The sequence below is a fragment of the Arachis duranensis genome, chromosome 4 (assembly GCF_000817695.3).
Source record: "Arachis duranensis cultivar V14167 chromosome 4, aradu.V14167.gnm2.J7QH, whole genome shotgun sequence".
Taxonomy (NCBI): domain Eukaryota; kingdom Viridiplantae; phylum Streptophyta; class Magnoliopsida; order Fabales; family Fabaceae; genus Arachis; species Arachis duranensis.
The window spans coordinates 642,696-656,850 of record NC_029775.3 but is presented as its reverse complement, the minus strand read 5'-3'; the positions used below and the strand labels follow the sequence as shown (position 1 = coordinate 656,850).

At 31.0% G+C, this 14,155-nt stretch overlaps 2 protein-coding genes and 1 pseudogene across 4 annotated transcripts in view; all 3 read right to left on the bottom strand.

The window, feature by feature from the left end:
* Positions 1 to 4,866, bottom strand: part of LOC107482472 (SH2 domain-containing protein A) — a 17,573-nt gene extending 12,707 nt beyond the window's left edge. For 2 of the 3 annotated variants that reach the window (XM_016102976.3, XM_016102977.3), the window contains exons 1-6: positions 4,586 to 4,866; positions 2,929 to 3,001; positions 2,285 to 2,487; positions 1,240 to 1,431; positions 638 to 841; positions 406 to 495 (exon numbers count right to left, since the gene is read on the bottom strand). In XM_016102976.3, the coding sequence (XP_015958462.1) occupies positions 406 to 495; positions 638 to 841; positions 1,240 to 1,431; positions 2,285 to 2,431 (633 nt within the window). In that variant the 5' untranslated portion in view covers positions 2,432 to 2,487; positions 2,929 to 3,001; positions 4,586 to 4,866. Of the gene's footprint in view, positions 1 to 405; positions 496 to 637; positions 1,094 to 1,239; positions 1,432 to 2,284; positions 2,488 to 2,928; positions 3,002 to 4,585 lie in introns of those variants that run through there. The other variant, XM_052260777.1, reaches the window with a different exon arrangement.
* Positions 3,652 to 8,679, bottom strand: LOC107482353 (protein TIC 214-like; annotated as a pseudogene).
* A 2,563-nt stretch (positions 8,680 to 11,242) lies between these two features.
* LOC107482474 (L-ascorbate oxidase) overlaps positions 11,243 to 14,155 on the bottom strand; it is an 8,145-nt gene continuing 5,232 nt past the window's right edge. The window contains exon 5 of the mRNA XM_016102980.3: positions 11,243 to 12,329. Coding sequence (XP_015958466.1) covers positions 11,364 to 12,329 — 966 coding nt within the window. The 3' untranslated portion in view covers positions 11,243 to 11,363. The remainder of the gene's footprint in view (positions 12,330 to 14,155) is intronic.

The following is a 14,155-nucleotide window of genomic DNA, read 5'->3' as shown; positions in this document are numbered from 1 at the left end:
TACCCTTGAGCCTACTTCTTCTTGTGTAATGAAAAGGCAGTGGATTAATCTTCTCTTGTCAGCTATTATTTCCTCCCTCACTTGGTTCCTCTACTGCTCTAAGGTGTGTGAAATATTCATATGACTATTTTATGAATTTTATGACATGAACATTTATGGTTAGGCCACCCATGATAGTTCTAAGGATATTGTTGGAAATAGAATTGACAACCTAGAAGCTAGGATCAATATTGTAATTTGAGATCCCATATTAAGACAATTGTAAGCACCTTTCAAAAGACACATAAATAATGCAAGTGATATTCAAACTGAAAATATCATGCTCCCACAGGAGCATTCTTCTTATGATTCAAAACATTCAGCAGATAGATTAACAAAGTGCCTTGAACAAAACATATTCCATACCTTGCCACCAACAATGCTCCAAACACCATCACTTTCTTCTTCAATCTCAGAGGCAGATGACTCATCAATAGATAACTTTAGAGGAGGATCCTGGCATCAAACATTAGAGTTGTCAGGAAAGGAACAACTTATGTTTTATGCCTAATTCAGATACTCAGAGATATGGAAATTACAAAACTGAAATGAAATTATAGTGCCATTTCAAGGAACAAAACTATAATTACCCAATCACCTTCATATGGTGATCTTTAATAGATGAAACAGAAGGGAAAACTTGAAAATTGTACACATAACCGTGTGAAATATTTCCATCTCCACCAATATTTGCCAAAACTATTTTCCTCAAATCATTTGAACTGGGTTCCTTATTTGATGACAGCGGTTTTTCTCCAACAATCTCTCCATTAATCTGTAGTTTCATGTGATTAGGGCAAACCTGTAATGACACAGATAGCTACATCATATATGTGGAATCGTAAGAGGGGAGGGGCGGCGGAAGTAAAGAGAAAAAGAGAGACACTGGAAAAGGATTAGTGTGTCAAAGTAAAAGCAAGAAAAATGCCCTGTTATTTGCTAACTATTATGTGCTTTAAGGGAAGGTTTATCGTTGAGGAAATTGCAAGTCTTTTCTTTTTGTTCAACTTTGTTTACTTCTTGTTTTAATTAAATAAAGTAAACACACAACATCGAATGCAAATTGGTCAATGTCTTAACAATAATAAAATATAAGTAAAGGCAGGTCATAGTTATAGCTCAGTGATGAAAAGGCTATACACCGAAGAAACATGCAATATATTGGACACAACACAATCCTCAAGTAATCATAGAAGATACCTCACATCCAATGTGAACCCAATTTTGCAATGGAAACTCAAAATCTACAGTTGCATATGCAACTTCCGTCAAGGAATTGATATTGCCAGTATCAGGAGCTTCTTCATGTAAGAGAAGAAGCGGTAGAAGATTAATTCTCTTGTGATCATTTATAACAAGGAAAGGAGCACTTTCAGAAACATCAGAGCAAACCTGCATACCAATTAGTTCATTGAACTTCAGCTTGAAGCCTTGAATTATCTAACTGAAAACTTAGAACATACACCACAATGGTAACCAAAAAGAAAAGAATCACTACTGTTAGACAAAAGCACTGGACTTGAAAGTTTTCAACCTCAGAGTTAAGTGTTCAGGTAACAGCACCAATAGTGATTTACTCTTACCTCTCCAAGACACAATATTAACGTAGCACAGTAAAAAATATTCAAACCCTTATATGTACATCATATATAACAATATCAAATTGCAAAGGTCTATTCTAAATTCCGAAGAAATACACACAGGGCAAGAGGTTTGTGGTCAGAGTTTGAAGTAGAACTGGGAGCAGAAAATTGAACTCAGAATGGGAATCGGAGATCAATTCGCAATCCACACAAATATAGCAGGGGAATACATCAAGAAAACACCAATGATGTAAATACATAAAATATAGAGAAACCACACATTAATCTAGCACATTAATTGTCAAAACAATTTAAATGTGCAGTGACAGTGAAACATGCAAGTTAAAAATTTTGCAACTTTCTTATGCTTGTTTGATTCATACAAGAAAATTGTAACAGAATATATCATATTACATTCGCAACTACTGGCCAAGGAAAACAAGGTCACCACGGTAATGATACAATTTCAAGCTAAATATCATTAAATTAAAGTAACTAATCAATAATGTTTAAGAGCTAACTTAACCCTCCTTCATATCAGGAAAAAACCAACCAATGACACAAACAACAATTCTAAAAGAACAATGCCATAACCAGAAGCGATGAAATTTTTGCCATTCTTACGAGAGAAAAAAGGCCAAAAAAAAAAAAGAAGCACATACCTGCTGAATAATGGTAGCAGGAAATGTAGTTGAGTTGGCCAAATAAACCCAAAAGCAGAGAGAAAAAATTCCATCCTTCACTTCAATTTCAGCTCTTAAATCCTTCAGCAGAGAGTACCCTGCATTCCCTATTGCATCCGTGAACATAATTTCTTCTTTTTTTGTTTTTGCTCTCTATAAAACTTTGGTCTCTCAAGCGTAGCCTAATTGATTGACAAATTGTGAATGAAACTGAAGTCAATGAAGATGCATTAATCAAATTTAATTGATTGTACAAAAGAAACCCAAGGTAGAAGCATTCTTTCGTAGTCACAGAGAAATTTAGCATTGTATTCTGTAATTGAGTATTTGAAGCTCCATACCAAGTAAGAAACATACTGAATTTATTCTGAATCATTTATGTTGGTCTCACCTCATATTCTTCATGGTTTGGTACAGAATTAAAGAGACAAAATGTATTTGATGTTCTATGATCATCTTAATTCATAGAGGAAAAAAAACAACTGAATTGAACGCTTATCTCAAGCTTAGTTTTGATTCTATCATGCATGTTGTGAATCCGACAGTGGCTACAAACTTGCATTATATATATATATATATAAAAACAAAAGAAAAGAAAGCATCTACACTATGTGACCTTATACCTTTTTAGAAGTTGCAGTTCTTTCGAAGTTGGAGTAACTGGACTAGCTTGTATCTCAATTTTTCCTTCTCCATCTGTTTGTACAATTGAAAAAAGCATGACTGTTGGCACATATTATGTTGATACCCTACCATCTAAATTGAGTTGCTTCATATGATTGTAGATATTATACAACAATTGCAGCCATATGACACAGCATGTATACTATGAAGGCAAAATCCAATCTTAAAGTGTACCACTTCAATAACTAACAAAATTTTGGTTAAATTATTACTTTACTTGGCTTATGATGAAAATAATCAAACAGCTTTAGACTAATAAAGACCCTACTAAATTAACTGGTCAAGAACATTTGTATCCCAGGACAACTCTTTTGTTCAACGGAAAATATCATAATTTAATCTTTCAATTTTGTCAAGTCATTGTGAAAAGAAAAGTACACCATTGGCAAGCAAGTTCTCACCCATGCAGCGTTGCCATCAATGGAACTCTCTGTATCCAAACTGTTCATATTATCATCATAAACTTAGTTATCCATGGGAAACTCATAGAATGACCAACTTATTGACTAGTCTTCTAGATAAGGGATAAAATTAGAGTTCAATCCCACTAAAGAGTGTCTGATTTCCCCTCCATCACCCCAAAACATAAACAAGTTAAAAAATAAATTAAAATTTTTTTGTTGTTGCCAAAATTTATATAGAAAGGAAACAGATTACCAAACCTATGATAGCTCACTTTCAGTTCTAAGCTCTGCAGTATCAATGTGGCCATTTCCAATTGACATTGCAAGCCCATCAAACACTTTCAATTTCTTGATCAAACCTTGATCATAAATATTCGAATTATCTAGGTACACAAACAGCTTTCTCTTTCACTAGATACGCATTAAATACTCACTCTCCAAGTAAGGAACACAGAAAAGTAAATAGAAAAGGAAGCAATAAGGAAGATGTAATTCTTTGTACTAGTATTATCAGTGATGTGTTTCTTACAAGGGAAAAGAAATAGAGCCAATTGGGTCTCAATTGCTCAAGTAAGTAGGGAGAAAAGAAACCGAAGTATTGAAGAAAAATAAGAGGGATAGGGCGACCATTCACATCAACTAAACACACCCTTCCTGATACCTTATTCTCCTATTAATACCATCAACCTATTACAAAATCATCATGTCCTGGGTGGGATCCTCAAATCCTAGCACTGTGGCGGATCTCCTTGATTTCAACTTCTTTCTCCACGTGTCCACCAATAGACAATAGTCCAATACTAACGGGCATTTTCAGCTCCTGAGTTACAGAGAGGTGTGACGCTATCCAATTGAGAATAGCCTTGAGTAATTACACTTCACATACATATCACAATGATATTCTAAGTTTATCATATTTATAATCCAATGATACTCTTACGTCTAATTTGACAAACGGTTAACTTGCATATCTTACTTATTGGTTTTTAACACAATAAAAAAAATCAGAACACAGAACATAACAACTCAACAATTATATGAAAATTAAAAAAGGAACAAAAGAACAAAACTATCCTCATACATTAGCACCAAAACTAATTTCAGTTCTCAAACAATTGATTCAGCGCAAAATTAGCTTCTTAAGAGAATAAAATTAAGTAAACTAAAATGAGGTGAAGAGAGAAGGACAAACCCTAACGAAGGCATGGTTGCAGTGGAGAGCGAGGAATGAGGACAGCGTGGAGGGCTGGAGGCAGCGGAAGTGAGGACGACGTGGCGGCGACTGCAGGACGTACGAGACAGGGGCGCTGTGTTGACGGCGTCTTGGCAGTGTCACAGGGAGAGCGGGTAAGAGGAGAGCGTCCGAGTGAGTGAGTGAGTGAGTGAGTGAGTGAGTGAGAGGATGAAGACGGAGAAGAAGGCAGAGACTGATTGAGAAGACGAGTTACCAAATTGCAACGGAGAGGAATAACAATGGACTTAAAGCAAGGATTTTAAAACGAAACATTGGACGGTTTTTACTTTTTAAACCGAACCGGAATCAGTGGGTTATTACTGGTAATCAAAAAGATATTAAGTGGGTTATTACGTGAAGTTGAGCATTGATAATTATTATATAATAATTTAATTAAATTTATTAAATTATCTAATATGATTTTTCATATTATATGCAAGTTTTTATTATCTAACTATATCTTCCTTACGAGGAGATAATACTCAATTTGGTTCCTAAATTTTTATGTAAGTTTCAATTTAGTCCTTAAAATTTTAATTGTCTTTATTTAGTCCTCAAACTTTATGAACATAACTCATATTAATCCTTGAAATAATTTTCAACTTATAAACGTTAACGGAACACTGTCGTGAACAGTGTGAATTTTTGCACTCAAATAACCCAAAAACAACATCATAAATAGTGTTTATTAAAATTTTACCTAATAAAATAAGTGATACGATGACGTTTTTGAACTATTTAAATGTCAAAGCTAAAATTGCATTATTTTACAAGTTTTAACTAGTCTATAACAATGCTTCATTAACGTTTTTATACTAAAAATTGTCTCAAGGACTAATACGAGGCACATTTATAAATTTTGGGGACTAAATAGAGGCAATTGAAACTTCAGAGACTAAATTGAGACTCATATATAAATTTAGGGACCAAATTGAGTATTAACTCCTTTACGAGAGTATTTTTAAAAAAATACTTCCAATTATCATTTAATAAAAAAAAATTGTAATACCTGCTAAATATTTTTTTAATCAAGTTTTTTGTTTGAGTCTTTTTGTTGTATAATTTAGTCTATTTTTAAAATATATCTAATGGCATAAATTTTTTATCTAGAATTTTTGTCATGTTTAGAATTTCATTGCTTTTTTTTTTTTTCCTTCATGATGAGGATTTCAATAATTATTGAATTTATTATAAAAAATTGTTTTCCTCTTGTTAAAGGGTCTATTATTTTATCATTTTTCAAAAAATCAACAAATCGGGTGAATAGGTAAAAGATATTTTTTTTCCATTATTTTAACATGTAACAAAAAAAATTGTAACATATCATTTCTAATGATATTTTCAAATCGAGTATTTTTTATATATCGTAACGGTCGCTTCCATCTTCTAAAATAAAATAAAATATTGTTACAAGGGATTTTTTTGATATTAATGTCTTTTTATATTCGATTTTTGTTGATTTTCTTTAAATTCTTAACCTTCATTGTAAAAAGATAAGAAGAAGTATTGTTTTTCAAAGATATTAATGACACATTATCTTAAATAATTTTTTTAATTTTTGTTCTTATTTATTTTTTTAAATTTTAATTAAATTTTTTATATTTTCTAATAAAATTTAATAAATAATTAAATATTTGGAGCTTTTTTTTGTGACTTCAAATATTTGGAGTTTAGATAGTGTTTATCTTTTCAGAAATTTTGTGCTAAAAAAATAGCAAAAAACAAAACTTTTTTATAAGAAAAGCAAGCATAAAGAAAATAAAAACGTGGTCCAAGAAACGTGACCCAGAAAGCGTAGCCCAAAGGAGTAAAGCAACACATGTCTGAAGGATTCCAATCACGCTCAAGCATGCCTGGCGGAAACTCCCTGCGCCCGGTGGCCCAACTCCATGCCCGACGACCCAATTTCACACCCAGCGGCCCACACACCACGCCCGGTGTATACATCCTCCTCCAAGTGTGATTTTGGACTTTTTGCCTAAATTTCTTTTAATCTAAGCCAGTTTAAGCACAATTATAACTCATGGATTCAACAATTAAAACCCAAAACTTAACTATCCACATCTTCAGAAACTTTAATCAAATCCAGGAGATTAAACACTCTAGAAAATTAGTTATTGATTTTGTAGAAGCATAAGAGATTTGATCGTTTAGATTTAAATTCTCGTTTTGAATTTAAAATTAAAGTTTGTAGCTTATCTTTTTTTTCCGAAAAATAATATTAGAATAGCTATCTTATCTCCCTCTTTGATAAATAAGATTAGTTTAGTTTTAAATTTGAAACCTATAATTTAGGCTATAAATAAGTGAGCATAGCTCACAGAAAAACATCAAGTCCTTGGACTACTTTTCTTTTTCTTGTTTTTCTTACTTCTTCGTGAGTAATTAATTTTTTTCAAAGGGTTAGGAATTCTGTTTATATTTTCTATGAATAATTAATCTACATTTATTTTATTTTGAAGTCTTGCATTGATCTATTTCATGATTGAGTTATTCGTTCTTCATTCGAATTAGTGGATCGAAAGGTAAACTAAATCTTCTTGAATTCTTTTATTATAATTGGAAAATTTGATACTTGAATCAAAGATTCAAAACTCTTCATGACTATTTCAATTCGGTTAGGAATAGCGGTTCAATTAGTGTTCAACACATACATGATTTTCAATCACTCTAATTTTGAATAAGTGATATATAATTCGGATTAGAACAACTTTTGAAAATTATGTTTTCTTTTAAGATTTAACTGGACAGGACTAATTTGAATACGTGACATATAATTCGACTTAAGGACTATTTTTACATCTTAATTGAATCTAAAACCATTTTTTGTGCTTAATCTCTTAATTAATTAATTGTCACCTAATTAATGCTTGAGTAACTGAGGAGTCAATGAATCGAAAATCAGTTACTAAAGGTTTTATCGTGAAAGATATTTGCAAACTTCAAGATAAATAAACAATATTGGTTTTCCTAAGAGCATAAGCATCTTCAAAACCCTTGAATCTCATTATCACTGTCTTCTCTCAATTCATCATTCAAGTTCATTATTCGTGACATCCAAGCATTCAGCACTCAAGATTCTCAAGGCTCCCATCAAGATACTCTCCTACCCTCTTCGATCATCAATTAGGTCTTATTAATCTAATTAGGTTTTTTAATCGAAATTTGCTTGCTCAATCCTTTAATTCTTGTGGAAACAATATCCACTCACCGTGGTATTACTTGTGCGATCTGGTGCACTTGTCGGTATCCGTGAGCATTAATTTTCACTAATTAGATATCTTTTTTTTATTAGTTCTTGTCATTTCTGAAATTTTTTCAACATCAAATTTGTGTTTTTCAATTTCACCGCTTTCTTTATTTTTTGAACGTTTCTTTTTAATAACAAAGGACAAGGATGTTCAGCCTAAATAGCACAAACACGTAAGAAACAAAAAAATACTAAAAAGTTGAGCAATAGAAGTTCGAAATTATGATAAAATAGACTTCCTAGAACAAATGCATTCATTATATTTAATAACATTATGAAAAAAAATGTGACTATTTAACTAACCTCCAATATCACTTGTTAAAAATAACAATTTATTGTTGCATCTAAACATATAGATGCTTACTAATCTGACTAATATGAAACTTGGTAAGACAAGGGATTAAATAATTGAAAAATAAGATTAGTAAAAAATATTCTTTGAATACTAAATTTAGGTGTTGAATTTTTTTTCTTGTTCCCATAATTCAAAAAGTTTTTTTTATTATTGTCGAAGAAATAAAATAAAAGATAGGGTAGAGCCATGACAATTATTATATGAGGTCTATCCAATACTAAATACAAAGGCGTATAATAGATCAATATGAATATGATACCTAATTGTTGCTGATAGTTTTTTCTCAGTCTCTTCTTGCATAATCCGAGCTTGAAGAATGAAGAGATAAGAGAGCCCTATGGAGAATGCACTCCAAAATTCATATTAGAGTCCAATTACAATGACCGAATTTATTATTTTCATGCATAAGTATATTAGATTATCCAGTGTAAAAGATTGAAAAATCATCGCAAATTGTTGTTTTTTATTATCTATTGCAATCTCCAGTTTATTATCTAATTTTCAATCCATATATTTGTATAATAATTATTCAACCTTCCATATTTCTGTAAAAAAAAAATAGAAAGAGATAGACTGAAAACGACGTCCCTTATATCACTGACACTAAAATAAGGGATCTATGACACTAAAATAGGGGATCTAAAATGAGTGGAATATAATGAAATAGAACCACTTTGGAGTTTCCTATGAAATGAGGCATAGAACGGAGCCATTGAGAAGAAATTTCACGAGTTACAAAAAAAACTTCGAGCTCATATTAGTCATCGGGTTAACAACAGAAATTGAACTCTATAAGATCAATTTTTTCATTTCCTTAGTAGCTCAGTGGTAGGACAGTCGGCTGTTAACTAACTAGTTGTAGGTCTGAATCCTACTTGGAGAAATTTAGTTCATTCCGAATTCTTGAATTTGGAAGGAAAGGTTTAGGTTCGCTTTGACCGTTAAAAGTAGATAACCCGTTTCTTCTATCTTTTATTTGTCTCAATTGCCTTCTATCTCATCGTATTCTAATCGGTTCTGCGATATTTGAGAATCGCCGTCAGTATCTCAGTGTAGGCTCGAAATACTCCCTTGTTTCATGGTCTGAGACTATTTAAACTAACCAATTTAAAATTCTCTGATACGCTAATATTAGCAATAACACGTGTATCTTTGATACAGTCATCAATTCTCTCGAGTGGTTACAATTACTGCGAGCAAACATATTAATGACGAGGAAGACATTTTTGTTATGCTACAAATATTTTAATTATTTTGCTATTCTATACAAACCTAACTGAAGAAGAATTTATGAAAGGTAAAAATATGCGAATTAAACGTTAAAGTTTATGACATACATTTTTATTTAGAAATATCCACTATTTATTTTTTTTTTAAATTAAGATAAGGCCATTCTATTTCAATAAAATACCTACATCCAAACTCTATAACTTTTGGTCCGCAATCCATTTATAATTTTTATACCCTATAAATAAAGGTCTTTACCTTTTTGACCGATTGTGGATGAAAAAAGATTCAAACCCCAACACTTTAATTCATAGTCACATGCTCTAATCCTCTGATTTGTTTCTTAATACCAGTAAAAGAAATCTAAATCAACAAAAATATTTGGATAGTTATATCTCGGCTAAAATTCTTGATTCTCTCACCCATCCTAAACTGTATAGTTTGATTGGGAAATTTATGGTATATGGTCCTTGAAGATTAAACAATATGAATTGTCCTTGCATGGTAAGTGAAAAGTGTTCAAAGTACTATATATAACCATAAAAGAAATATTATATATAACTTTTAACAACACAAAATAAATTATAGAATTGATATAAATATCAATTTCATATTAATTAATATACACGTGCATAACAAAGCTATAAAAAAATATTATATTTATGGTTAATTATGTTTGATTAATAATTATATTATAATGATTTGATAATTAAGATAATTAATAATTAGTATAATTATTTATCATATGTTAATTTTTATATAATTATAAAGAAAATAATTTTTAAAATAATTTGAGTAAAATAGAGGTATACATATTGACATCAGAACATGTTACGTCAACAATTTTAACGCTAAGATACTACTTGTTATAAAATAATATAATAGTTCTTAAAAAATTGCATTTAATTAAAATGTGTGTGGAGCAATTGATATTCAATATTGTTTTACTTGATTCGGGCTATTCAAGTTTAAATGTTTTTGAGAAATATTAGAGAATCAATACATTTTATTAATATTAGCTAATATTTTAGACTAACATATTATTTAGGATTAGAATTAACCAAGTGTTAGCGAAAATATTAAATTTTGTTAGCTAATATTTTAGACTAACATTATTCAATTTTTTTATTCAAATTAAATTAATAATTCCAAAAAAGGAAGATTTTGGCCGTTTTCGACTAAATTTTTTTAGTTATTACCAAACATTTTTCTAAAATAATGTTGAAATAGAACCATATTAATTTCAAAAATTGACAAGTTAAGTGTGAATATAAAATATAAACGTTTGTTACACAAAATAATTTTATATAATTATCAAGTTCCTTTTTTTTGGGTCGGATATATAATTATCAAGTTTATCTGGTCCTCCCATCCGCTCCAATCTGGCCAGATTGTTCTCATAACTTTTTTTTTTTGGCTAATACATTGTTCTCATAAATTAATGAGAAACAAAATTACAAGACAACAAATGAAGAGCCTGTAACTGAGTACCCATAGATGGGGTACCATGGACAATCGGCCCAACAATCCCACACATAATAATAAATATAAACAAAAAAACCCAAGACGTAAACCAAAAAAAAAAGCCCAAGACCAAAATTAGGGGCAACCAAAAATGCTAGAGGGCAATCAGATGTTTTTGGCCCTTATTTTTCGTGGTTAACTCAATTTTTTTAGTTTAATAATTTAACAATCGTGAAAATTCAGATGCAGTCGACTTCACGTGAAGTTTATAACTGAACTATTAGATAATTTGATTAAATTTTCATGGAATGACACTCAATTATCAACTTTACGTGAAATCGACTACATCTGAATTTTTACTTTTAACAATATATTTTAGTTTACACTTTTAAACATTAATAATTAATCGATGACCAAAACTAATAAATTGTGAAGGTTCTCTAATGGCGGGCATTGATGGCAGTAAGGCCGCAAGCGAGAGCCTGTGAGGGAATATTCCTGACCTTGTGCAGAGCCTCAGCGAAAATGACACCCATACCCATGTGCAAGTGAGGTTCAATGTGGCAATGGAAGGCCCAAACGCCAGGGTTATCTGCCTTGAACCTCAACGCAGTCCAACCATAAGGGAATATAACCGCCGTGTTCCTCAGCGGCGCATGTGTCAGGTTGAATCTCTTTTCATCCTCCCCCGCTTTGAACTTCCCTTCTCCGTACCCCAAAACCCAGAAGTCATGCCCATGCAGGTGCCATGGGTGAATCTCACTTCCCTTCCCCGTTAGTTGGTTCGCATTCTGTAGAATCACATCCACAACCTCCTTCAGCCGGAACACGTACACGCCGTTGCCGGTGGTCGCGTTTGCGTTCACCGGAGGGTTGAATATGTCGTAATCGCTGGGGAAGTTCTCCGGCGGGGGGGTTCTGTCAAAGGTGTTGTTGAGCTTGAACTTCATGGATCCGAGGTATGGAGTAGTGGGCAAAGATAAAGAGACGTTGTTAATGGCCCATTTGATGAACCCTTGGATCTTGTTCTGCGTGTTCAAGAGCACGATCCTGCGGTGGGAGTAGCGCGGAGGCTGAGGTGTCATCATCTTATTGGCTATGATTTTCTTTGTGAAGGCCTTGCTCCGCTCGAAGTCATCCCATTGTGGGGTGACAGGGGGCGGAGAGGCCGGAAAGACAGAGGCGGAGATGTTTTTGTAGTTTAAAAGGGTGAGAGCCGTGAGGACTTGTTGTGGGATCGGTGGCTTTCTTGCTCGGACTCCCACTGAAAGCCAATAATTTTTGGTGGGATCTTGGTCTGTGGTGAGGAGGACTGAGTAGCTCTCACCGGAGTAGATGTCTATGTCATCCACCGTGAATGGTTCCACGTAGTTTCCATCGGCTTCCACCACCGTCAGTTTGTGATTCTACTCATACATAAATGCAATAATGGTAATATTACTTAATTTCATGTATGTATAGCTCAAATACTTATTCAATTTAAAAGTAGTGAAAGAAAATATGAACGAATATTTAATTTATTGTTTTACAAACAGTTAATATTTAATTTGGTTCTTGAATTTTAAAGTTGAATTCAAATTGATCTTTAAAATTAAAATTGACTCAATTGGATCCTAAAATTTATAATAGCAATTCATGTTTTAATTTGAGATAATTTTTATAAATGACGTGTTGATCTTACAGGTTAATTTGTCAATATTTAGATTTTTTAACTAGATTCTATATAACTAAAATCTATTAGACTTCTTAAAAATTTATTTGGTTTCCAAAATCTTTGCGAAAAAGACGATAACAAGTTTAATTTAAAAATTTGCAGTTCTATAAACAATAATCAAGTTTTTAGAGTTTTGAAAAATCTCAAACATATGAAAGTTAGACAAAAAATTCAAATCGTAACTAATTAATGTACCGAAATAATATGTGATTAACGAAGGGTAGGAATTTAGGTGCAATCGACTTCACCCGAAGTTGATACCTGAGTCGTTAAATAAAAATTTAGTCAAATTAATCAAATTATCTAACGATTCTTAGTTATTAATTTCACGTGAAGTCGATTTTACTTAAATTTTTACTTTAATAAAAATTAGTTCAAAAATTAATGTAAGTCACTATTATAAATTTTAAAATTTTAAAGATCAAATTAAATCAGACTTTAAATTTATGGTGAAAGGCAATAACCTTTTGTCTAATCTTTCACCTGCCTCCTCCGACCAAACTCCCGGAATTCCAGTAATAATTTTGTTGTTTCACATTCTTTATGCTTTCTACTTATATATTTTAATTTCTTATTTTGTCTCTCTTCAAAATGTTATTGTTATTATTTGATTGTGCTTTATTGACAACTCACCGATTCCAAATTAAGTCATGCGAGCACGTATAAATTGTTATTCTAAAGATGGATCACCTAGCCACACCTTTTTAATTATGTCATTGTTTTTCGAGAAATGTTATTTAAATTTCACCATTTAAGAACATATATTTCAAACTCATGTGCTAATAATTTTACGTAAAATTAATAATTAAAGATTATTAGATAATAATTTAATTAAATATATTAAATTATTTAATAATTTTTAATTATTAATTTTATATAAATTAACTACAAATAAATTTTTATCTTAATTTTATGGAACAAAATATTTTACATGTGGTGATCAAAGAAAAATAAAAAAGAGATTGTTTAATAATCTTCTTAATATTAAAATATTATGTGTAAAACATATTATATCGTTACAAATAAAAATACTTTATTTTAGTAAAACAGACATTTTTATATTAAAAAATAGAGTTATTTAATCAATTTTACAATTTATCTGTAAGAAAATTATCATTTGTTTATGTGAAATTAATAGTTAAAAATATTAGATGATTTAAATATTTAACTCAACGAATATATTACTATATATTACAATCAACTATTAAAATCAGTTATCAATATAAAATATATGTTGAAATAATATAAATACAAATTAAAAATAAATTAACATTGATGACATCTTAATTCTTAACCGCTAATTGTGCTTCCTACAGAAAGAGTCATGGATTTCACCATCAAACAGGACTTATTTAATTCTTCCTTTTTTCCTATTAGAATCGTGTATTAAAGGGTGGATTCATTTGTACTACCTTATCATACCTACTTAATTGCACACAAATTATTCCATTGTTTAGCGACTATAATAATAATAATAATAATAATAATAATAATAATAATAATAATAATAATAATAAT